General features: G+C 47.0%; 1 protein-coding gene across 1 annotated transcript; it reads right to left on the bottom strand.

The window, feature by feature from the left end:
* Positions 1 to 227: 227 nt before the first annotated feature.
* Positions 228 to 5215, bottom strand: Npy4r2 (neuropeptide Y receptor Y4-2). Its single transcript, XM_074077920.1, has 2 exons — positions 5087 to 5215; positions 228 to 4454 (listed from the first exon to the last, which is right to left on the bottom strand). Exon 2 carries the CDS (start codon positions 4396 to 4398, stop codon positions 3271 to 3273), a length of 1128 nt encoding a protein of 375 aa, XP_073934021.1. The 5' UTR covers positions 4399 to 4454; positions 5087 to 5215; the 3' UTR covers positions 228 to 3270.
* Between the last annotated feature and the right edge of the window lie 17676 nt (positions 5216 to 22891).

Raw genomic sequence — 22891 nt, 5'->3', positions numbered from 1 at the left:
AATGGGCAATATGCTTCATAGAACAGAAACAATGTCCATTTTATTTGCCATTATATCCCAGCAATTAATATTGTATCTGACGTATACATTTGATTCATGCAAAAATGAATAAAAATTCTTATAAGGTGAAACAAAAAATCATAAAATATGATATATGGGTCAAAATACACATAGTATGATCTCAATCATCTTGTAAAACAAACATGTGTATATGTTTATGCACAAACTAAAAAAATAATTCCCTAAATGTAAAGAGTGATTGTCTTTGAATGGTGGAACTAAGTGAAGATTTCCTTTTTCACTTTATTCTTACATCCATTGCATATTTTCAAGGATGATTACTTTTATGATGGAAAAAAAACAAATCAAACCAACATTGTTTATTTGAAAAGAAAGGGCTAGAGTTAGGCAGAACTTAGCTTCACTGCCAGAACTTAACAAGGTTTTGCACACTCCAAGGGTTCCCAGGCAGTCTCAGTGGGTGTGAGCCTTCATTCCCACCATGTGAGGATGGGTGTCTCCCACTGGGATTGGCAGAGTCTCAGTTTTCTGGACAAGAGATGGCCCCTCGGGAATTAAACAGAAATTCTGAGAAGTGCCAAGTGCCATTGAAGCAGTTTCTAAACTCTTAAGCAACTATCAAAAATGATATCCACCATGATGGCAAACTGCTGGTGATACAGTTTTAAGTGACATACAACGGAACAAAAAAGGGCATGTCCCAGAACTATACAAACTAAACTTTTGGCAAGTATTTATTGAAAGAATGAAAATGATTCACAAGAAATATGTCCACAGGCAGCCAGAAATGAGATAAAACAACCAAAATTGAGCACACCTTTTCAGCAATTCCAAGTTCAAAGACATGTCCAGAGGAGGATTTTACATCTCTACTCCAGATCCCACATGGATGTTTGCAGGTGCTCACCCAATAACACCAGGCTCCCTGGCAACCTATTTCCTAGAGCAGATCTTCAGATCTTCTTGATCTGCTCTAGGAATGTGTCTGCAATTAACCCAGAGATCTTGATAAGATGCAAATTCTGCTTCAATAGGTCTGGAGCAGCAACAAGGATTCCACATATCTAAAAAGCTATGGGTGGTGCCTAGGATGCTGGTCTTCTGCCCATAGTTTGGCTAGCAAGTTCCTAGGATGCTGGTAACTAACCAATCCCAAGGATCATTGGGGTCCAGAAGCAGGAACTAGCCATCCGGGTGGACTATGTTGACCTAAGAAAGAGGATGGGATCACAGAAGACACTCAATGAGGCCTCCATTCACCACTCCAATTTCAACTACCTTACCCAGATGTCCAGTCTGATCCTCCTAACCTCAAGCATTATGGCATCTTAAAGCACCCTTGTCCCTCAAGTATCTTGGCACCATTGAAATTGATCATGAGAACCAAACTCCAAGTACTTGCAGGATATCTGTTCTTTGCAGAACTTGAACAGTGATATCTTTCCAAGCGTCTAGCCTTAGCTGGGAGATGGTCACCTGGAACAGTCAGCAGCAGATGGCACCAGAAGACAAGCATAAGCTGTGCCCAGGAAAATGGCCCAAGAAATTGGCCCCAAAATCCAGGATAAAAATGAGCAAAGAACTGAATGGGATAACTGACCAAAAGCTGAGACAAGACAAACAGCTCCAGAAAGGGAGCTTGGTGGCTCATACAGCACTTGTCTCAGGCATCAGCTGCATGGGTCCTTGGTCAGAGGCCAAGGCCAGAGATTCTGTCAGATGTGGCTGTTCAATCTGCAGCTGCCTGATCCTTTGCCAGATCCCCTATGTAGAGCCTAGGCTTGCAGCCCACAGTGAGGCCCTGGAGAACCCTGGACCTGAATACCAGGTCCCAGAGAACTATGGTGTGTCCAGTCTATTGGAGGACAGGTCTAAGCACAGCCAGGCTGAGACATTCCATCCAAAGTGACCCATGAGCAATCTCTTTTTTTCCATTTTTATTAGCATGAATTAATAGCACAAAGGGGTTTCATTGTGATATTGATATTTCCCTCTCTGCAAAGACAGGCTGTCTATTCCATACACAGACAAAGCCTTGGACCCAGTTCAGATCCAGGGACTGGTTTGTGACACCCATGAATGAGACAATCACACTCACCGTAGCCCACTGTCCACCTTCCCTGCTCCTTGCAACCAGTGGCTCACTAAATCAGATTCCCAGGACTCTCTGCCCCTGCTCCTGCTGAAGGCCGTGATAGAGTCCAATGTCCTGAGAAAACTTTTGAAAGATCATTGTACATCACCCTGGGCAAGTCACTCCATGGTCAGAGCATGAATGTTGGAGGCTATGGTCACAGCCTTAAGAACTGCAGGCTTCTGCAGTAGGTCAGCACTGGAGAGAGCCATGGAGTCTGTCCAACTGCCTTGTACAGAGAGATCCTGGAAGGCAAGAAGGGCAGGCAGGCAACTGTGGGTGCAACAGCCGGAGCCCCGATTCCTTCTCATACTGGACCACAGCACAGTACCCCTGTCTTTGGCCTAATGCTTAGCAGTGAGTGGCAACTTTACCACTGATCCACCATGGAAAACTTTTCTGGAGCTCCCTCCCTGCACCGAGCCTATCCTATGCATGGAGGATGATGAGCTCTGTGGCGATACAATGTAACTCTCAAGGTGTTCACAATCTCATCAAGAGGAGACACTTGCAGGTTGATTCCATTATAAGGTGGCAGACACAATGACAGAGAAAAAGGCTGGAGTCAGATGTGCATTGTGGAAGTCCTTCTGCAGGGGAGAAGAGCCAGAACTACCAGGATCCAGGCTCTTCCGCTGGATGTGTTAACAGCACAACAGCAACTCACTGATGAAGCACATCCACACGCATCTCTCCCAGAGGGCAGGGGCTGACCAAGATCCGGAACTCTATCTCCAAGTGCTCCTTCCCTTGCCCCGCAGTGACCTCAAGCTCTCACCAGCGGGGGAAAAATCACTGGATTCTCAAGCCAGACACAGGTTGCTGAGTTACCAGAATGATCCCTGCCTGCTACAAAGAGCCATCTCCGGCTCTGGCATCCTGCAGCTCAAGCAGCCAGGCTCACTGTGACCTGCAATATCTGGCCTCAGAATTCTCCCAGGAGCAAGTGGGTGAACCATCTAAATGCAGAGGATGCATTTAGATGCAGGCTTTTACCAACCTATCTGGGCCTGAAGGCTAGGAATCACAGGGTGCTGCCTGCAGCTTGCAGTATGCCCACTTAATTAAGTGAAAGAGTCTGGCAAGGAACACAGCAAGGAGAAGCCTAGAAACAGCTAAATGGGGTTAGACTTGTTATTTAGCTTCAGGGACCCTTTGGAGACTTCTGTATGCACTGTGGATAGGGGCAGATGCTCAGACTCCTCCACCGGGGCACTCTTCTGGCAGGTCAGCACCAGGGCCTTGACCTCCTTCTTGAAGTTGGTGTTGAGAAAGCCATAGATGAAAGGGTTGACACAGGTGGAGGCCATAGCAAGCAGGTGGCACACAAAGAAGATGAGGTTGCTGTGGCAGACAGGAATGACCTCGTGATACCAGTCCTCCAGACTATTGAACACATGCAGGGGCAGCCAGAGCACTGCGAAGGCAGCCACCATCACCACAAGCACCCTGTTGATCCGCTTCAGCTGTCCTGCCCTCAAGCTGCAGGTACCCTTGCGGAGCACACACCCCTGCCTCCGCAGGCGATGGTAGATGCGCACATAACAGACCAGGATGAAGCCCAGTGGAATGCAGTACTGGAAGAGCAGCAGGAAGGTGGTGTAGATGACACGGTGGTGGTCCAGGGGCCAGGACTCAGTACAGACCACCTTGTCTGACAGAAACTCCAGAGCCTTGGGGTGGCTCTTATGGAAGACATTATCTAGGATGCTATTGGCCAGGAAGGGCAGTGACAGGAAACAGGCAATGAGCCAGATGACCACAATCCCCAAGTAGGCCTGGGGTACACTGGGCTTCCAGCCTGTTGGGTTTATGATAAGCTGATGCCTCTCTAGGGCCACGAGGACAAGCGAGAGGATGGAGACAGTTACCGACATACACTGGATAAAGGCTGACATCTTGCAAAGGGCCTCACCGAAGATCCAGTAGTCCATGAGGGTGTAGGTGACCGTGAGTGGCTGGCAGATGAGGCACATGAGGAAGTCGGAGAAGGCCAGGTTGGCAATGAGCAAGTTGGTCACATTTGTCTTCTCTTTCTGCTTCATGGTCACGCATATCAGGCAGAGGTTGCCCAGGACCCCCACAATGGTTTCAATGCTGTAGCAGGTGACAATAAAAGCCAGCAGGTCCACAGAATCCTGGCAATGGTCAGAGAAGTTGTAGGGGATACCCCTTGGCGTGCTCCTGTTCTCACCCTGTGGGGATCCTGGGAAGAGCGAAGCCAGGAAGTGAGAGGCATTCATAGTAGACGTGAGATCCAGAAGTTCTTGAACTAAGAGGCCCACTTCAGAGGCAATGCCTGCAAGGCAAACAGACAAAAGGGGTTCAGGGTCATGCCCCAGGATAGAATCCATGGGGGAGCAAGCCCCCCACCCCGAGGAGATAGGAGCTATCACCTGAGGCTCAAGACAAGATCCAATGAGCGCCACAGCATACCCATTGCATGTCCAGTATTGTACTCGGTGCTCTGCATTTGTCAGCTAGTTTACTCTGAGAGATAGGTATCACCAACCCATTTCCTTGATGAGGAACTGAAGACTCAGAGATGTGAAGCAACTTGCCCACAGTCACACAGCTAGTAAGCTGTCTGACTGTCTGATGCCAGACAGTCAGGATGCAGGGCTGTTCTGATGACAAAGAAGGCTGGAGCACTGTGTGCAGAAATCAGGTGCTTGGGTAGAAAGCCCTGGTCATGTTTATCCCAATGAAGACAGCAAGAAAAGCTGCTGTACACAGTGACTGTGTAAGTCACACTGTGTAAGTCTTCCATGGCACACAAGAGGGACACAGTGCACCCTCCTAATCTCACCCCTCCTGCTCTGCCAGCCTTGTTTTTCAGATGACACATGGCCAAGGTGAAGACTGCCAGGGATGTAAGTTAACTTATCTGTATACAAGTTTCTTCCTGCTGCTCACCATATACATACTCACCTGGTCAAACACAGGATGCCTGTCACCCTCCCTGCAGCCTATGCTCAAGTCATCTGACGCAGTTTGCAATCCACCAGGCGGCTGCCCATCTCATGCCCTGGCATAGACTGCCTCCTCAGCTCCAGGGACCCCTGCCAAGATAGAAGTAAAACTTGGACCCCAGAACCTCCAGATGGGTAATACCAGTGCTAGACATTTTGACATGGAGGGTCACCCACCCTGTCATTGCACACACCACTGTGACTTACCACACAGGTGAGTTCTCTAGGAGTCGTTAATCCCACAGGGTCGTAGTTCTCTACCTTTAATAAACATGAGAATCATCCCACGAGTGTGTGAAAGTGCAGATTCCAGGGCCCCTCACGAGGATATGCAGTTAAGTGAGTCCAGGCTGGGCTCAGGGATCTGTATTTTAACAAGTGGCCTGTGGGGTTCTGATGTACATGCTGTTGGGTCCTATTTTGAGAAACACTATTCATGACAGAATACCCTATTTGAGATATTCTTTACTTCCCATCGACTAGCCACAATGACTTTTAAACTGCTCAAGTGATAAGTTAAAAGCAGCTTTCACAGAGTAAAGCCAAATTAACCAGAAATCAGTAACATCACTTTGACAGCTGTCATAAATGTGTATTCGATCTGACTCCTAGAGATGAGTCTCGCCTGGCCATTTACAAGATCCAGTCATGAACTCGACTGACAGTTTATAGTCTGATCATTTTGCTGCCAGATCTCAAGAGGCAGGAGGGCTCTGCAGGCACCACAGTCTTCTGGCAGAAATGGCCATTTGGGACTGAACATAACAAGATGAAATATGCCAGGCCAAACACAAAGGTTCAGAATTTCAGGCAAAAAGTAAGCCATAGCTCCATAAACCTGTGGCAGATGCACTGGTTCCAATGCAACAAATGGGACAGAAACCCAAGGCTCTGATTGACCTTGAGGGTGGGACAACACCAGCCATTCTGAGCCAACCAACTGCAGCATGATAAAAGGAGTTACTGGAGTGGGGAGGGCTGCAGAAAATATTCACTTCTTCATTTAATCATCTACTTGGTCAATATGTGCCACACACTAGGCTAGAGACAAGGGCAGCAGAGGTGAGTTATACAGCCATGGCCTTCTCAGACTAGAGAAACTGACCATCAGAGCACAGACAGAACACAAGACCATATTGCTATTCCAAAACCAGTATGAACTGGGAACTTGTGAGCTGGAAGATCAGAGAAGGAGCAGAGTGAGGAAATGAGAGGAGAGGTGGCATTGATCTGGAGTTCAAAGGATGAAGAGGAGTCATCCATCCAAATGGACCTAGGAGAGGAAGGAAGTCCAGGTGCAGGGAACAACACAGGCAAAGGCACAAAGGCAGGAAGGAAAGGAGCCTTCTAGGAGGAGCAAGAAGCTCAGAATGACTGGCACCAGGACCATGGAAGGAAGTGGCAAATGATGAAGCTGGCAAGGTGGACGAGGCCAGGGATGCTAGGTGAGCCATTGAAAGGCTGCAAGCAAGCCAAGTGCTGGGATCATGGCACTTGATCACTGGAATATAGGGAATGGCATGGGGAAGACAGCCATGACAGGAGGAAGGGAACAGCACCAGGGGTCTGCCTGGCTTGCAGCCCTCTTCTCAGAAAACCAGTGGAAAGTTAACTCATAGGATGGTCACCCGTAAGCCAGGACACCCCACACTAACATTGTTAATGAGCCCAAATCGGCCCTTCCAGCAGAGGAAGCACTGGGTCCGGAAAGGAGATGATTTGAGGAGCCAGGAAAAAAGTAAAGCTGGTCAGTTGACCCCTGGTGCTCCCCCAGAGCTGCAGAGGCTGGGAGGGAGTAATCCAGTGTAGACCCACATACAAGATCATGCCCAGAGGAGCCCTTGGTGCACAGGGACTGAAGATTTCCAGAAGCAACTTTCAGAGACAAGGCAACAGACATTCAAATTCCTGAGCCCCAGGTTGGCAGGACAGCTGATGCCTTTTATAGAATGTTCTGGGAGGTGGGGGATGTTACAAAACTGAACCACATAAAGAAGGAAGGTGCTAAAAGACTGTGACACAGGTTACTCCAGAGGCACCTGCACACCCATGTTTATTGCGGCACTATTCACAATAGCCAAGTTATGGAAACAGCCAAGATGCCCCACCACTGACGAATGGATTAAGAAAATGTGGTATCTATACACAATGGAATTTTATGCAGCCATGAAGAAGAACGAAATGTTATCATTCGCTGGTAAATGGATGGAATTGGAGAACATCATTCTGAGTGAGGTTAGCCTGGCCCAAAAGACCAAAAATCGTATGTTCTCCCTCATATGTGGACATTAGATCAAGGGCAAACACAACAAGGGACTATGAGCACATGATAAAAGCGAGAGCACACAAGGAAGGGTGAGGATAGGTAAGACACCTAAAAAACTAGCTAGCATTTGTTGCCCTTAATGCAGAGAAACTAAAGCAGATACCTTAAAAGCAACTGAGGTGCATAGGAAAAGGGGAACAGGTACTAGAGAAAAGGTTAGATCAAAAAGAATTAACCTAGAAGGTAACACCCATGCACAGGAAATCAATGTGAGTCAACTCCCTGTATAGCTGTCCTTATCTCAACCAGCAAAAACCCTTGTTCCTTCCTATTATTGCTTATACTCTCTCTACAACAAAATTAGAAATAAGGGCAAAATAGTTTCTGCTGTGTATTGAGGGGGGGAGAGGGAGGGGGCGGAGTGGGTGGTAAGGGAGAGGGTGGAGGCAGGGGGGAGAAATGACCCAAGCCTTGTATGCACATATGAATAATAAAAGAAAAAGGAAAAAAAAAAAAAAAAGGAAGGTGCTACCAGGCCCTGGTGGGAAGCTGTCATGGCTTAGCCATATCATCACCAAATAGCTAGAATGAGACCTTGTGGCTACAGGCAGCAGTTTGCCTGGCCACTGAGGGGCCTTTCACCCAAAAACAGCTATAGGCCTGGCTCTCAGGTCATCTGAGGGCCTCTGGGGTCAAGATCAGGATCCTCTGCTGCACAGACAGAGCCACTTCAGGGTGTAAGAAAGAACTCAGTGTCATACTAGGTCCTACGCAAACTAGCATGCTACATGCTTGTCTTGGGTTCAAATTTCTGCTCTACCATCTTGCAGTACAGTGACTTTGCAAAGTCCCTGAAGCTTTCTGAGCCTCAGTTTCCTCTGCTGCATAAGGGAGAAAAGAAGAGTAATACCTGTGTTGCAAGGTGGTCTGACACCCCCAGGCCAGGGGATGAAGAAGAGACAAAGAGCAGTAGGAAGGTAGGGCTTGGAGCTCCCACCCCTGCACTCTTTCAGGTCATTCTCCAGCTTGGTCTTTTGGGCAAATGATGTAATTGGATGGACTAGGCCCTGTTCACAAACTTTCTTTGTCACTTCTTGGGAGGTAGAGTTGCCTATTTTGCATAATGACCAACTTGATTCATAGTATGTGTTTGTCAAATGTTTGTTCCCTTTCCATTCATTCCACCAACTCCACCCTAAGGGACATCACCCTCCCCCCACCAGGAGATGCTGGCCACAGCGACACACAAACCCATGCCCAGACATCCCAGTCCACCTGAATGCAGATCTGACCTTAATCCTAAGAAGGAAGCCCTGGGGTTGGGCAAGGGACCATGATTCATCACTAACACACAGCCTCAAAAGAGCTGCCTTGTAGCATTACCCCTCACCCCTGCCCTGGAGCTCTGCCCCAGAGGCCCATCTCTCTCCAGGGCTGGAAGGGGCCACACTCCCACCAACCCCTCCAATCTCAGAGCTGAAGACTGATTCCCATTCACAGCCAGCGATTAGCCTGGGAGAAATGGATTATGGGCCTTCTGCTACCTTCCACCCACACAGTCCCCTCTAAAGATGAGGCCCAGGATGCTGAGGAATGCAGGACAGCAGGTAGAAGGAGGTGGCAGCAAGCATACAGAGATCACTCTATTCTGAGTTTGGCCCCACAGACAACTAGGAGATGCACAAGCAGTCTGAGATGCTGCACGCAGCTGGAGGGAAGTTGAGCCCGAAGAAGTAGGAGGAGCAGAGAGGAGTGCTTGGAAGTGCCAGCAGCAGAGTGGTTGTGGGAGCCCTATCTTGGAGAAGAGAGTTCAAAGAAAGGGGGTTCACCTCACCCTGGGGAGTTCACGGTTCTGAGGGGACAGAGGGCAAAAGAGACATCAGCTTTCATTTGCGCTCTCACTGAGCATTAGACCATACCACAGTTCTGCAAAGAGGGCGTTATTATTCTGATCCATATGAAATTGCCAGTATCTGACTATTTTTGACCTGTAAAGATGGCAAATTCATCTGCTTCCATCTAAGATAGGCCCCATTTCAAAGAGGAGAAGACAGGACCAGTGAGATTAAAGATCCTGACCAAGATCCCCTAAGAAGAAAAGCTGGAGCTGGAACCCTGGTCAGTCTGGCTTTGCTCTCCCTGGCACCTGCCCTTCCAATTTGGAAAAAGAAGAAAGGGAGCTGGAGCTGTGTCAAAGCAAGAGACAAGCTGATGCACAACAGGTGTCAGAGCACAGCTAGAAATGGACATCCCAAATCTACTATCCAAGCCAAACTTGATCCACTCATAGAGTCCTGGGCCCAGGGGAGTTCCTGAGGGGTGCTGAGTGAGAAGGTGCCCAGAGTCCCCCTCCCCCAGCAGCCTCTAGTGGTGAGGATCCACTGGCCTGTAGCCCCTACATACTTCCTCAGAACCCCTGCTCCATGGCAGTGCCAATGCTGGCCCAGCTTCTCCACACCCCCATCTTTCCTAAAGAGACCTGGGCTTGGGGTCCCTAATGTAAGGACGCCCTCAGATAGGGGTGCCTCCCTCTCAGCAGTGTGGACCCTCAGAGGCCTCCCTCATATAAAGAACAAAAAAGCACAGCTCCAGTGGGGAGAGGGACTTGGTCACCAAGGGAGGTGACAGTACTGGTATCTGTCCTTTCAAAGGATAGCATCTGTCCTTCCCTCCTCTTGCAGCCTCCAGTTTGAACCTCAACTCCTGGACCACTGCAGGGTGATTACGTCCACTCCCCAGGACTGCTGGACTAAGGCCCACTGAGCGGTGAGAAAGGGGGCCGCAGGTCCCCCAGGCACACCCCAGAGGGTGGCAATCTTGGGAAGGAAAGGTAGATCATTATGCAAGATCAGCAAAAACGCCGGCTGTTAATTTAGCTCCCATGTGGCTCTGGAGACATTGGGGACAGGCTGCAACCCCCTCCCCCCAAGAAATGCACTGTTTCCCCCCAGCCAGTCCAAGGAAAACTAATGAATACAGCGCTGTTCTCTTGTCTCCTCCCATCTCTCCAGATAGCTACTATCTCCTAATGCCACAGCCTAAGCATTTCCGGGGTACCTCTTACCTCCCTGCTCCACAGGGCAAGGTATCAGTCCACCTGCGAGAGTCAGGAGCTGCTACAGCCCAGGTCCGCTGCAAGGACAAGGATGCTCCTCAGCCCCGGCGGTGCGCCACAGAGTCCCAGGCTCTGGGGGCCCACCCGACGCCGTGGCCCAGGTACCCGGGCCAAGCAAAGCGCTAGCCTTTCTGGAAAGTCGGCGCCCGGAGCCCTTCAGCCCCCGCCCCTCGGCTGCGCTCCTGCCCCGGCGCTTGGCTGAGCTGTGCGGGTCTCACCTGCGCCTGTGTCCGCCGCGCTGTGATCGAGGAGCCAAGCCGCCCCCGCCGTCCGCTGTCCCAGCCTGCGCCGCCGCCACCGCCTCCGCCCAATCTACCACCCGCCCTGGAGGACGCTCCGGGAGCCGCACCTACTCCAGCCCCCACGTCCACCCGCCCTGCAGCCCGGTAAACTGCAACTGGTCTATCTCTATCCCTCTCCTCTCCCCTCCTCTCCCCTCCTCTCCCCTCCTCCCCCCTCCTCTCCCCTCCTCCCCCCTCCTCTCCCCTCCTCTCTTTTCTCTTCCCCCACCACCACCCTTTCTCCCCCCTCTCTCCTTCGCTCCCTCCCCCTCCCTTCCTTCTTCTCTCTACTTTAGTTTCCTCATCCATGAAATGGGCACAAGAAGACATGCCTTTCATAAACTCACTCAGCAACATTAACTGCCTATCTCCTAGGAGTCTTGTTTTCCTGCTGGGCACAGGGAGTTGAGCAAGATAGGATGCTTGTATCAACCTGGAGCTCCCGGCACTAGAGAAGAAGGTAGCCAAGAGGCAAGTAAAGAGTGAAACAAGTTACTCCAGAGGGTGGGCTGTTTGGGAAAATGGGTCCACTTTGAATCCAGAGGGCATGGCAAGAGCAAACGCCCTGGGGCTGGAGACATCTGGCCAGTGTGGCTGGAGAGTCAGCCAGGGGATGGAGGAAGCAGGTAGGCTTCCAGAGGTGCAAGCAGGACACTCCTGAAAGGCCTCCAAGGTTGTGGATTAAATGAGAATGTATCCTTTTCTCCTTTGGCGCCAGGGAATGCCAATTCAGATGAAATACATCTTTCAAGGGATGCTCCTATTTGAAATACACTAACACAATTCCTTCCCCTAGAGGACCTCTTGAAAGGTATGCATACGCTTCAAGGGCACCTCCTAAATGCTGCACATGCACAAGTGCCCATAAAACCTTCTGTGGCTTCCCATGCTAACAGAGTTATGGGCATAGGGCCTTCCTAGAACAGCAGCTGCCACTTGTGGTCAATAGAATCGACAAGAATGACCTCTGATCACACCATCTCCCCTGAGTAGTGAGCATCTTCATCTCTGTCTTACTGACAAAGCAGTGAGACAGCTACTGAACAACCTGCCTAGGTCACTCTGCTGAGAAACAGCCAGATCTGGGATGTGAACCAGGCCTGTCCCCATGCAGGCTTCTCCCCTCTGGGTGTGGACGAGCACCTGCCTTGCCTTCTTTCAGGACCACTCTCCTCCCAAGTGGACCTGCGAAATACTGCTCCCCCTTCACAGCCTGGCTCCGTCTCTCAGCTGTGTGATGCATGCTTCTGAGGTCTTGCTGGTAAGCCCTTGATGCTATGTGGACATGTTTGGGAACCATTACGCAGGCTCACAGGTCTGAGCCCTAGTCCTCGTGGGTCGGAGAACAGCAGAGGAGCTGAGAAGGCAGTGAAACCATAAAGGGCTTATGTGCCAGGCAGGTGGCCTGCTCTTATCCCAGTGCCGTGCCCACCTAGTAAGGTGTAATCATCTCATTTCACAGGTGAGAAAAACTGAGCCTCGAAAAGTGGGCTTCTCCAGCCACTCAACTTGTAGATGGCAGGGCTGGGATTTGAACCTAAAGTCTAAGCTTGTTTTCCAGAAGCATTACCACCCCGGGAGGGGTGGGTAGCTCCTCCCTACAGCCATTCCTGGTGAGACCACAACATAGCCCAGTCCCTTTTTCTCTGCTGGGAAAGAGAACAGCGCCCTCTAGCTGCAGAGGAACCTGGGCCCCTGCACAGCTGGAGAACATGAAACTCCCCCAAGAAAGCAGAGCCTCACAAGTAGGAATGGACTGTCCTTCCCCACTCTCTGGTGTACAGGGTCAGAAGCCAGGTCTGTGAAGCTCTGCGGACCAGGCTGCATTCTCTGGATGCTTGGGAAGGGTCTGGATAGGATTTTCCTTCTCCCATAAAAGCGGCTGGCTTGTCTGGCCCTTCTTAAGGGTAGCTTGGTGATAGACCTCACTCAGAAATGTTACATGAACCACCTTGGAGTCAAACAGGAGCACTAATGCCTCAGGTATATATGACCAACCAGGGCTGCTAGTGAAGCACTTTTGTGTCCCATGACTTCTCTCTGACATCTCAGTCCACATCAAGGTCAGTAAGCATCTTGATCCAACGAGGAACCCTAGGGTAGGGAAGACAGGGAATGGGTCCTGAGCGCCACCCCGCACCCCTTGCTGGAATTTTCCTGGACTTGGTGTCCTGCCCACTCACAGCTGCTGTCACCACTCTGAGAGCCAGAATGGGGAGTGGTCACAGGTCAGCAATGAGCCTCATCCCCCTGAACCTCTGATTCCCATCTGTAAAGTGGAGCTAAAGCTAAAATCCACCACGAGGCTGCAGAAGGAGAAATGAGACAAGAGGCAGAGTCACTGGCAGGAAGCACCATAGGGCTATGGCTGTGTCCCCTCTCTAGGTTTCTCGTCCTATATCACAGCCCACCTGTCTCACCTGGACTAGTCCAACATGGTCCTGACAGACCCTACGAGCTAGCCCTGATGACTCTAAAATCAACCTGACCCTAGCTTTCCTTAAGTCCTTCTATTGCTGCCTCGCCCCAACTTGTTCTCCACTTAAACTGTTCGGGTTTAGGGAACCCGGACATGAGTTGCACGTGTCCAGGCTTATTTATGTTACTCATCGAGCTCATTTTCCACATGGAAAACATCTGCTCATTCTTGCAGACCCAGCCCTCTGTGAAACGTCCTTTTACCCCACACATCATTCTAAAGAGAGGCTGCCAAGCATGGGCCAAGTGCATAAAGCAGCTTCCCTAATTTTCCCAGGAAGATGGTGCAAAGCCAGGTCAGCTGTCCAGGTAATACAGCTTCTTTTCCCACGCTGCTGAGCAGAGAACCAAAGTTCTCTGCACATTTAAAAAATCAACAGCACGACAGATATAGATCAAGATCATGCTTGCCTAGCAAGCATGAGGTCCTGAGTTCAAAACCAAACAAAAAATAAAGATTAATAAACAAAATAATCAACCTTGAAGGGAAACTGAAATAACCTGGGGAATAAAAAAGAACTTTAAGAAATCAAAAACTTCTCATTAATCCCCAGATTAGAGAAGCTACTGCATCCATACAACAAAAACAGATGTCCATGAAATAAGAGAGACCAAGAAAGCAAGAAAGAACCTTTGAAAATTATACATATGATTGCTGAAACTTAAAAACATTTCAAAGCAGGCCTGTGGCGTACACCTACAATACCAGCAATTGGGAGGCTGAAGTGGGAAAATCGAAAGTTCAAAGCCAAGCTGGGTTACACAGTGAGAGGTAAATTTAAAAATAATAAGTTAATAAAAACATTTCATTGGAAGGGATGGCAGAATGAGGTAAGGAAATGTCCTGTAATTTAAAGCAAAATCACAAAATCACAAAAAGATGGAAAACCTCAAGCAAAAATAAGAGACATAGATGATTATCACAAATGATCCATCATTCAACTAATAAAATTTCCAGGAAGGGAGAATGAAGACCATGAAAGGTAACACATCAGTCACAGTCTAAGCAGAAAGCAGAGTTCACCCTGGACAGTCAAATGAAGAGACTTTATTGGAAAGGTAGCTTGCAGGGTTCATGGAATCACACAAGACTTGTCTAGATACCTACATACTAGCAAAACAAGCAGTTACCTCCCTACAGATAAAGGAATATGAGGTGGTGCAATAAAATGTGTACACATGTAAGTAAATGAAAAAAAGGAATAAAGAGAAAAAGGACTGTAGGGACAGCTGCTGTGCCACCATCCTTAGACTGGCCTGAAAACAAAGGCAGGAGGAAAGAAACATGACAGCCTGTCTCCCTTCACATCTAGGCTCCTGTGGGTCCTTCCCATCGATCAAAGTCAGCTGGAATCCCACCAGAAAAGGAGCCTCCTTTTCTGCCCAACCTCCCTTTTCTGCCCAACTTCCCTGGGCATAAAGATGAGCAAAGAATGGTAGTGGGTGTGGCTCTGGGTGGGGTGTGAACAAAGGACAGTGTTCCCCCTTATCCATGGGGGGATACATTCTAAGACCCCCAGTGGATGCAGAAACAGCAGATATCATTATCAAACCTTATATATACTGCTTTTTTCCTACACACACCTACCTATGATAAAGTTGGCATATAAATTAGGCACATTAAGAGATTAACTAATAATAAAAAAAAATCAGAACAACTTTAATATAAGGATCTTGGGAGCCACTGTAGCCAGCATGCGGAATTATCAGTAATAAAGGAAACTATCTCAGAGCTACAGCTGGGAAGGATCTCTGGGTACCAGTCACTGTCCAATTGCAACCACCAAGGATAAAGAGAAAATTCTAAAATGGTCCACAAGAGGGACATGAGGTTGCTTACAAATGAAAAGAGAGATAGAGGTCTGACCACTACTGGTAGCAACATGGGTGATGGAACACCCGTGAAATGGTGGAAACCATTTTAGAGCTCATGGACATGTATTTTGAACCTGAAACCCTCATCTCAGCCATAATATCAAGTGTAAGTCTAAAGATATTTCTAGACTTGCAAGTTTACTTTTCACAAACACTATCTGCAGAAGTTAAGTTGATTAAAAAGATACTCCATTGAGAAGTGGAGATTGGAAAGATCTCAGTTTGAAACCAGTCCAGGTAAAAAAGTTGGTGAGACCCTATCTCAGCCAACAAAGTTAGACATGATGGCATGTGCCTGTCATCCTATCTATGTGGGAGGCATAAATAGGACGATGGTGGTTCAGGGAAACCCTACTGGAAAAATAACTAAAGCAAAAAAGGCTGGAAGTGTGGCTCGAGTGGTAGAGTGTTTGCCTAGTACAAGGCCATGAGTTCAACCCCCAATACTGGCACACACACAAAAAAAAAAGACACTCCAGCATAATTGGTACTAAAAGAGATGAGTACAAGAAGAGATGAGGTCAAAGAAATGGTTGAATTGATCAAGGAGCCTAGAATTTTCTCTCTACCCAAAAAATAAACTAGCATCGCTGTATCCCTAGGGAAATTTCAGGATTTGATGCTGGGATTAGACTTGAAAATTATAGGAATGGGGATTCCTGTCACATTCCCAGTTGACTGCTCTCTTCATCCTGTGCAGAAAGTTGAGCTCTTGGAGAGTACTGGATTATCATAAATTTAATCAGGCAGTAATTCTAATTTTAGTTGCTCTCCCAGCTGTGATACAGAACCACTTAACCACCCCTGGCCCTTAGTGTAGAGCTCTTGATCTGGCTTGCATTTTCTCTCCCTCTGTATCAATTAGGAAGAATGACCACAGTTGGCTTTCACCTAGTAAGCATAGCAGTGCAAGTCCAATGTCTTCTCTCGGGCTATTCTGCTTTCCAGCTTTCTGTCTTGGTATGACTGACAGACACCTTGATCATCTGAACAGCCACAGATGTGATGTGATCCAGTGTACTGGGAACACGTGCTGACTGACTGGTGAGCAGGAAAAAAATTAACCAGATGCCTTACAAGATACATACAGTGCAGAGCATGAGAGCTGTACTTCAGGGACTTCCCCCTAGGTAAAACTTCCAGATGTCTAATGGATGAGAAGCAGGTCAGGAGTCTCCAGCTATGAAAGATGTGTTGTTTGCACCCCTTATCCCTGAGAAAAATCACATGATGAATTTGTGAAGCAAAAGATTGTGTGTTTAGGGGTGCTGCTCCAACTCACTGAGCAGCCCATGGGCAGTCAGTTTAAAGTAAGGTTCAAAGCAAAAGAAGGCTCTCTAACAGGTCCAGACCATGTCTGTGACATACGACCCAGCCATTCAAAGATACTCGTGTATTCTTGGCATCTGGACATACTACTATCCAGATTCTCACAGGAGAATCGTGACACAAACCCCTTGGGAATTCCAGCAAGGCCACATCTATTCCAGCAAATACCAATCTTCCTTTCAAGAAGCAGCTACTGCCTTTCTATTTGACCAAACCATGAGAGACCAAGTGGTCACAGCTAATGGAACCTATCACCCCTGGTAAAGCAGAGTCATCTGACCCTGGTAAAGGAGTTGATGTGCACACAGCAACCCAGAGCCAATAGGAAGTGGTATAGATGAGTAAGTTCAAGAACAGATGTCTCAGGCCCTGCAGCTACTCGCCTGCCCCATCGCTGTCTCTCCCTCTACCTGTAGCTACAACCGTAGTAAAGCAAGTGGACCTCGTTCTGGAAGATGTGCTGTGACCCAGCTAGAGGCAGATGCTGCAGCTTACAGACTCACTCACAGGTCACCCTCAAAGTCAATTGGGAAAGAAAATGCCTCCGGAGGCCAAACTGCAAAATGTACATCTTGTGTCCACCCTGCCAGGATGGTGAGATGGTCACAGGAGGAGATTGTGGCCAATGTAGTACATGAGCAGTGGATCATGTTATCACATCAGGACCCTGGGAGAGAAGACTAGAGATCTGCTAACAAGGAGATCTCAAAAGAGATTCATAAATTTCTCGCAACGGGCACGGAGAGAGGATATGTATCCCCTAGGAATCAGCATTGGACTTGCACTGCTATGCTTACTAGGTGAAAGCCAACTGTGGTCATTCTTCCTAATTGATACAGAGGGAGAGAAAATGCAAGCCAGATCAAGAGCTCTACACTAAGGGCCAGGGGTGGTTAAGTTCCTTGTGTTGCTGAGTACCCGTCCTGACAAAAAAAAAGTGCTCATTCTCAAGCCCCTAGTATGGCAGCATAGCCTAGGGAAGCCTGCCAACAGCATGTGACAAGTTGACTGTACTCTACTTTTTTGTCCTGGAGGGGATGGCAATTTGACTCTAGATGAAGCAGGAGTTATGGAGGACTGGTGTCCAAGAGCTGGGAGTGGAGATCAAGTGGAAGAAAAGGATGTTTGAACGGGGTGCAGGTGAGGCAGGTGGGGGCATTGCAGCCAAGTAAAGAAGGAGGCATCCATGATGGGGCAGTGGCTGCACTAAGGATAGCACTGCAGGCATGGGGTGTCAGAGGCCTAACAGAACAAAGACTGTGTCCCTGCACGGAGATGGGAGCTCTGTGGCCCAGCCCAGGCAGTTAGTGAAGAGAGGTCCACAGGAAAAAAGGGAACAGCCAAGTGTGGGTTCCATAGCCCAAGCAGAGGAAGGTGCTAGAGTAGGGGTGGGGGTCCCATTGTGGGAGATTTGGTACATGCAAGGGGATCAGCTGAGCAAAGTAAACCTATTAAGTCTAACAAGGCAGTTTTCTCACTGTTGGGGAAGGCAGAAACACGGACAGAAAGGGAGAAAGTAGATGGTGGAGCCCGGTGGTTTTGAATTAGAATTGAAAATATTGCTGTGAGCTCATGGAGATTCTGATGTAATAGGGTATATGGAATGACACCCCAAAAGCAAAAGGTTCTACTGCCACCCATATCTTGGCTTCTAAGTGCCGTTCTCCGTGCAAAGAATCCAAGTCTCCTTGAGAAGATGACTGTCCAGGACTGGGGCAGAGAAAGTCCAAGATAGTCTTGCTGAGCTAGAAAGTAAGAATCCTGCAAACATATCAGAAAGACCCAGAATCCAGCTTGCAGGAGACTTCACTGGCCAGATCTGGGAACATATGTGCATTAAAGTAAATAATTATATTAATGGATAAGAACTCACTGAATAAAGGTGAAATCTGTGAGTCCATTCTAATATAAATAAATGAAGGAAGAAAGTGAACGTTTGATATGGAATGGGATATTTATATAATTTCAATGTTCCTCCATGAAAGGCTTATCCATGACAAAGAGAAAGAGTTACTTTACAGCAGGGAAGCCTTGCAGATACCACTTCAGTCAAATGATCCAAACCAACACCATCACTGACCAATGCTCAAATTGAAATTAAGCACTTACAACAGATGCAATGCAAGCATGGCAAGCTTCTGTGGCCTACCCATTGAAGGGGCATGAGAATGAATCCAAGCCTGAGGAGACAGTAGACCAGCCCAAAGTGAGGGGCATGTTACAAAAGAACTGGCCTGTCCTCTTGAACCGTCAAGAGCAAGAAAGTCAAGGAAATACTGGACAAGTGTCCAGATGAGAGGAGACCAGAGCTGTGACAACTAAAACTAAGCCCTGTGGTTCACCTGATAGAACTTTCATGGGGCCTGAGGGTGAAGTGGGGAGAGGGGAGAGATGTGTTAATGCTCATTGTCTGGGTCATGGTGGATTTATTTTGGTTAAGTAAGACAATGTCCTTTTTAAAAAAAAAAAACAAATATATATATATATATGTATTGGCAGCACTGGGGTTTGAACTCAAGGCCTCACTCTTGCTAGGCAGGTGCTCTTACCACTTGAGCCATTCCACCAGCCCTTTTAATTATATTTTCTAAGAAGAGTATCAAAAAGTTTCTTCATCTTCATGGAGTAAAACAGAAATAAAAGTCAAATCTGGCATGATGGCAACCTGCCTGTATGTAATCCCAGCCCTTGAGAGACTGAGGCAGAGAGGATCTCGGGTTGGAGGCCAGCCCAGGCCACATAGCAAGACCCAGGCTCAAAAAAAAAAAAAGAAAGAAAGTAATAAAATAAATTAATAAAAGCCAAGGGAAGTAACCTGGAAATAGAAGTGGGTGTGAGAAGAATTAACAAGCATTAGCTGAGCAATAACATTGCAAGATATTTGTTTCCTTCTCTAAATTTCTCTCCATTAAAAAGAATTAAGCTGCGGGTGTGGCTCACTGGTACACCCAGCTTAGTATACACAGCACCTGGGGTTCCATCCTCAGCATACACACAATAAAAAGTTCTTAAAGGAATAAGAAGTGCTTTAAACCTGGCAGCCCTTTGTGTTTGGAACAATACATGCAATCGGCACTGGGTTAGACTTGCCAGCTTCTACATTCTCACCAAAAGGAAGAGTTGGCCAAGTTGAACATGTCACGAAAACCATGAAAAATAGCAATACAACCATTGGAATCAGATAGAAGGTGACTTTTTTTGTTGTTTGTTTGTGTTTTGGTGGTACTGAGGTCTGAATTCAGGACCTTGCTCTTGCTAGAGGCAAGTGCCCTACCACTTGAACCACTCTACCAGCCCTTTTTGCTTTAGGTACTTTTCAAATAGGGTCTTGCATTTATGCTTGAGCCAGCCTGGACCACAGTCCTCTTATTTATGCTTCCCCCATAGCTGGGATGACAGGTATGTGTCACTACATCCAGTTTTTAAGTATTGAAATAGTGTCTTGAGAACTTTCTTCTCAGGCTGGCCTCAAACTGCCATCTCCCAATCTCTACCTCCTGAGAAGCTAGAATTATGGCATGAGCCACCACGCCTGGCAAAGACAACATTTTTGGAGTAGAAAAATTCAGCCTTTCTAAGTTTTATGAAGAAGTTTCTAACAAATGATGCTTTCTTTTTTTTTTAAGGCTCTGGGGATCAAACCCAGGGCCTTGTATAAGCTAGGCTACACCCCCAGCATAGATACTTATTATTTAGCGACAATTTAAGTGAAGAAGTTTCCAGCTTTAGATCTAACTTTGGCTGTAACATTCCACCAAAATATCTTGCAGACAGACAGCCATGCACCTACAGGTGTGTGTACTCTGAGGCACTGCTGACCATTGGCAGTGTGTCACAGCAGGTTTCATAGTGTGAATGGCGGTGCACAAACCCCGTGTGACTAAGCCATTGGCTGTTTCATACAGTCATTGGGACTGTGCCACTGTTAGTGTCAGGCAAGCTGCAAAGACAGAAATAGAATAAGTTTCAAATCAAAATCTTTTTCTAAGCCACATGGAAGGGAAATGTTAGGGAGAAACCCCAGAACTTCAAAGTCAGTGTAAGGACAGGCTTTGGCCTTCCAGGAGGCCTTCTAAGTAGAGATTCCAGCCCCCCTGGGCCAAGGCAAAAGACCAAGGTGACTCCTAGACTCTGGGAAATCAATTGCTCTTTGTTTGCCTTTGCTCTCTGCTGAGGCCATAAAGAAACTGGGCTGTAAAATAACCTATTCTCGCCACAGGAAAGGAAGATAAGAGATGCCAGTTGGGTAGTCAACACCTTCCCTGCCTCCCACCCCAGACAGCTGGCCCTGCCTCTCCCCAACTCCTACTACCACCTCTGCCTCTCTCCAGGATACAGCTGGCTGCTCTGGAGCCTTTTCCCTGCCCCACCCCCACCAATGCCTTCGTTGTTCTCTACTCCATTTCAAGGAAGTTGCCATCTGCCACTGTATCTCCATGGTGTGATTTAGCCCATGACCTCAAATCTGACCACCCTAGAACAGCACTTTAATTCCTGAACAGAGAAAGAGAAAGACACGGACAAAGGCACACCCTTCCCCAGAGGCCTGTATTCCCTACTTTCTGTGAACCAGTGAACTTAGCAGCCCAGAGTGGGCCAGCTGCCCTTCTAGGGGACATCAAAGGTGAAATAATGCCACCCAGCCAGCATACTTTGAACAGACTCTCCCAACCTTTGTCCCTGCCTTATGAAACCACTTACAGTCATTCGACTAATATTTTAAACTCCTACATGGTCTGGACACTGGATAGATTTTAGGGCCCCAAGATGTGTTATGATGGGTACAGATTGAATAGTAAGTAAATTTTGCACCAGCTTACTATACACCAGGCAAAGAATTCAGTCTATTCTATTCTCCATCTTAGCTATGTTGTCTTACCAAATTTGCCTGGTACAGTAGTGTGGCATTCAGCCATTGCTGAGTAACAACCAACCACAAAATCCCAGTGACATAAAAACATAGCTACAGGGGGGTGGTGGGGGGGTTGCTGACCTAGGCTGGACTCAATGAGGCAGCTCTTCCTGAAGCCATGAGTCCAGATGGACTTGGTTTCTTAGTGAGATGCGGGCTTCTCCACCCATTTTCACTCTGGGACCAAGGCTAAAGGGAAAATTCAAAAGAGGCCATAGAGATGGCAAAAGTACAAGAGGATAAGCCCAGCCATGCAAGGTCATTTCCAGCCCTACTTGAGTCACATCTGCTAACATCCACTGGCCAAAGCAAGCTGCAAGACTGAGCACAAAGTCAAGGGACAAAGAACTATACGCCACCCACCCTGAGGCCAAAGCAAGACAGAAGCCACACCCAACAGTAATAGAACCAAGAACTACATTCTTTAATGAGGTAGAGTGGTAGGAGAGTTGTGATGTGCTTGAATAATAATTTAATCTATCACACAATTCCGGAATTATTAAAGGAAACAACATTGGCTTCTTCCTTATTAAATTTAACAAGAAAAATTCCTCCATTCTTAATTATCAAGTCCAGCTTATTTTGTTCCAGATAATTTTTAAATCTTCCCAAAAAAAGAAACTCTAATTCCATTTTCTCATGGAAAAAAATAAGTTCACAACTTCATTTTCCCTAGAGCAGTTCTACTCTGGGACAGATACAGTTCCTTGACATTCTTAGATCTAGGTTATTTAAAGTACTGGAAATCACTCCACATGTACTTGACTCACTTCCTCTGCTTTCCTGCTAGTTTCCACTAGTTTTCTTTTTTCCCTCTGTTGTTTTCCATAAGAATCGTAGTCTTCTTTGCTATATCAAATTAAAGTTATTTGAAGTACACACAAATGCACAAAAAATATTACAGTATCAGTCACATATATGATTAGTATGTATATAGAATATATCTCACGTGAGTTAATTCCCAGCTCCAAATGAAATGAAACAATAACAGTGGCTTATAATTAAAGTACCAATTCCATTATATAGAAATCTTTCTCTTAAAAGGTAATGTGTCCAGAACCCAGTGCATTTTATAATCTAATTCCACATGTTATGCATGATAAACATATGCACTTACACCTTTGATATTAACATAAGCCTTCCTTTTAACAGCTGCTACCTTTTTCATTTCCTTACTTTCAACCTTGTTTTAAGTGTTTTATATCTACCATATAGCTGGATTGGGGATTTTATATACTATGAATCTCATTATTTTAATAAAGCAAGTTAACCCATTCATGTTTATAGTAATTATTGCATCTTTGGATATATTCCACTCATTTTGTACATTTATTGATCATATTCTATTTTTATCTTTTCTTTTCCTCTCTTTTGTTAATTAAATTAGCATTTCTCTTTTCTCTCTAGCAATTTGGAGCTATACATCTCGTTTATATTTTTCTAGTAACTCTTAAATCTTTAATACAGATATTTAAGCATTGTTCAATGAGTGGCCAGCATTAATTGCC

Source organism: Castor canadensis, chromosome 7, assembly GCF_047511655.1.
Source record: "Castor canadensis chromosome 7, mCasCan1.hap1v2, whole genome shotgun sequence".
Taxonomy (NCBI): domain Eukaryota; kingdom Metazoa; phylum Chordata; class Mammalia; order Rodentia; family Castoridae; genus Castor; species Castor canadensis.
The sequence above is the reverse complement of the archived record's forward strand: the minus strand, read 5'-3'. Positions and strand labels throughout refer to the sequence as shown.